Raw genomic sequence first — 3,497 nt, forward strand, 5'->3', positions numbered from 1 at the left:
GAATGCCATGCAGTCTGACTATATCAGAGATATGCATCTTCGCTAACTTCTGAAGAGAAAAGTCCGTCTGAATCAGAATAAAGTGAGCGAACTTGGTCAATCGATCCACGATGACCCAAACAGAATCCTTCTTAGTGGGTGTTAAAGGCAACCCACTAACGAAGCCCATCGTCACTCGCTCCTATTTTCATAGAGGGATCTTAATTGGCTGCAATGAACCCGAAGGCAACTGGTGCTCATCTTTAACTTACTGGCATGTCTGACAACGAGCAACAAAATCAATAACTTCACGCTTTAAACTTGGCCACCAGTACAACTCACGGAGGTCATGATACATCTTATTACCACCGGGATGCATAGCATAAAGGCTATTATGCGCCTCCTTCAAAATACACTGCCTCAGATCAGAATCGTTCGGTATATATATCCGTCCTTGAAAACACAAAACACCGTAACTATTTACCCCAAAGTCTGCAGTAGTGCCACTCTCAATCTGACGGAACACCAAAGTTTCATGCACTAACTATTTTTCTCAAATCTGCTTAATCCAAGTTAGCTTAACCTGTAACTCGACTAACAGACTCCCATCATCAAACAAACTAAGGCGAGAAAACATCACCCTCAAATCAGACATCGCTCTTCGGCTTAGAGCTTTGGCGACCACATTGGCCTTACCAGGATGATACTAGATGGTGCAATCATAATCCTTGAGCAGCTCAATCTATCGATGCTGCCTAAGATTCAACTTTTTTTGAGTAAAGAGATACTTGAGGCTTTTGTGATTAGTATAGATGATACATCTCTCACCATATAGATAGTGCCTCTAAATTTTTAGTGCAAAGACCACAGCAGCTAGCTCAAGGTCATGCGTAGGATAATGTCCTTCGTGTGTCTTAAGGTGACGGGAGGCATAAGCCACAACCTTACCATGCTGCATCAGAGGACAACCCAATCTAGCATGCAAAGCATCACTGTATACTACAAGCTCCTTTTCAGATTCAGGCTGTATCAGAACAGGAGCCTGATTTAAAGTAGATTTGAGCTTCTCAAAGCTTGATTGTTGCGTATCAATCCAGAAAAATGGTAAACCCTTACGCAGAAGCTTAGTTAATGGTGCAGCAATCAAAGAGAACCCCTCAACGAAACATCGACAGTATCCCACCAAACCCCAAAAGCTACGGATCTCAGATACATTGATAGGCTGTTTCCAACCCAGCACAGCCTCGATCTTTCCATGATTAACTCGAATCCCTTCAGCAGAAACTACGTGCCCCAAGAAAGTCACTTCACGTAGCCAGAACTCACAGTTGCTGAATTTAGCATAGAGCTGCTTCTCACGTAAAATCTGAGGCACTACTCTAAAATACTCATCATGCTTATCCTTAGTCTTAGAGTATAACAGAATGTCATCGATGAAGACCACGATGAACTGATCCAAATAGGGTTGAAATACACAATTCATCATATCCATGAATGCAGCCGATGCATTTGTCAAACCAAAAGACATAACTAGGAACTCGTAATATCCATAACGAATCCTAAGTGCGGTCTTATAAACATCAGCCTCCTTAACCCTTAACTGATGATATCCTGATCGAAGATCAATCTTAGAGAACATAGAAGCCCCTCGAAACTGATCAAATAAGTCGTCGATCCTCAGAAGTGGATACTTATTCTTAATGGTCAGCTTGTTCAATTACCGATAATCTATACACATCCTCATAGTCCTATCTTTTTTCTTAACAAATAGAACTGGTGCTCTTCAAGCAGACACACTAGGACGGATGAAACCACGGTTCAAAAGTTCCTGCAGTTGAGCCTTAAGTTTTGTAAGCTTCTTCGGTGCCATACGGTAGGGAGTGATGGACATCAGATCTGTACCCGAAAGAAGCTCGATCCCAAATTCAATGTCTCGGTTCAGAGGCAATTCTGGTAACTCCTCAGGAAAAAGAATCTGAAAAATTCCTCATAGTTATGATATCCCCAATTGAAGAGTCCCAGAAGCAGAAACATTGACGTAGGCCAAGTATGCCTCACACCTTTTCCGAACCAATTTCTCAGCTACAAGCACGGAGATCACATTAGACAAATAATCTCGATACTCTTCGATCACAACCACCTCATCATCCACCTTAGTTCTCAGAACGACCCTCTTAATCGGATAATCCAGGCTAACCCGGTGCTTAACCAACCAGTCTATTCCCAGAATTATATCGAACTTTCCAATCAGAAGCTCCATAAGATTCGTCAAAAATACAGTTCCTTGCACCACTAAGGGTCCCCTATAAAGTTTACTAACCTGAACAGACTACCCCAACGGACTCAGTACAGTGACCTCACTCATAGTGCTCTCCACAGAAGTCCCCAAATTCTCAGATACATTACTAGCTATGTATGAGTGAGTAGACACTATGTCTATTAAAGCAAAGGTAAGGTGCATAAAAAATAAGGAACGTACCGGTGATGACGTCAGGAGTATCTCTGTCCTTTTGGTGACGTGCAGCATAAACCAAAGTAGGCTGCCTTGCCTCTGTCTGACCAGTACCTTGGCATGGTGCTCTCTGCCCTCGTCCCATACCATTACCACCCCTAGCCTGACCACTGCCCCTAAGTGGTTGCTGCACTACTCCTTGTGGCTGCGCGGAACCTGATGTCGGAGCTTGCACCTGATCAGCCCTCAATGGATACTCCCGAATAAGATGCTCTAAAGACCCACATCTCAAACAGGCCTCAATCCTCCACCAACACTCGCCTGGATGGCGTCTACCACAATCACTGCACAACTGCAACCCAATCAGAGCAATAGAAGAAACAGGGGCCCTCACTCTGACTGGCCCATCAGATCTGGCCTTTTTCTTAGGCCTCTGCATAGAACTCGAGGGCTCCAAATCCCTCTTGTTCTTACCTCTCTTAAGGTCTCTGTTTTGGCTCTTCGCGCGCTTAACATCCACAGCAATCTTTACTTTCTTTACCAAAACCGTGAAGTCACGCTCCCTCTGTAGAGCTCTTAGAACCCTCAGATTATCCCTTAGGCCATCCTGAAACCTAACACATCTCTCATACTCGGACGCCACCATGCCTCGAGCGTAGCGGCTCAACATCAGAAATTTGACCTCATATTCGGCCACAGATCGATCACCTGACGTGAGATTCAAACCTCACGCCTGCGAGCATCAACGTAACTAGCTCCCACATAATGTCTCTAAAATGTAGTCTTAAAGAACTCCCAAGTCAGACGATTAGGCTGAGTGCCTTCTTTAACTGTCAACCACTACTGATATGCTTCATCGCGAAGCAATGAGACTGCACCCTTTAATTTCTGCTCAGAGGTACAGTCTAGATCATCTATAATCCTCTTAGTAACCTCCAACTAGTACTCAGCCACATTAGGGGCAACTCCTGTGATGCCCCTAAACAATTCTGCTCCATTAGACTAGATTTGCACAGTTACCGACATTCGACCCCCAGATCTAGAATTGGGTCCAGAGGCCCTTTCC

The 3,497-nt window shown here is 44.3% G+C and overlaps 1 protein-coding gene across 1 annotated transcript; it reads right to left on the reverse strand.

The window, feature by feature from the left end:
- Nucleotides 1–247: 247 nt before the first annotated feature.
- Nucleotides 248–3,077, reverse strand: LOC108462372 (uncharacterized). The gene is made up of 8 exons (XM_017762326.1): nucleotides 2,906–3,077; nucleotides 2,459–2,830; nucleotides 2,330–2,415; nucleotides 2,051–2,218; nucleotides 1,775–1,954; nucleotides 845–1,579; nucleotides 563–685; nucleotides 248–493 (listed from the first exon to the last, which is right to left on the reverse strand). The coding sequence occupies exons 1-8, from the start codon at nucleotides 3,075–3,077 to the stop codon at nucleotides 248–250; spliced, it is 2,082 nt and encodes a 693-aa protein (XP_017617815.1).
- Between the last annotated feature and the right edge of the window lie 420 nt (nucleotides 3,078–3,497).

Source organism: Gossypium arboreum, chromosome 13, assembly GCF_025698485.1.
Source record: "Gossypium arboreum isolate Shixiya-1 chromosome 13, ASM2569848v2, whole genome shotgun sequence".
In the NCBI taxonomy this organism is placed as follows: Eukaryota; Viridiplantae; Streptophyta; class Magnoliopsida; order Malvales; family Malvaceae; genus Gossypium; species Gossypium arboreum.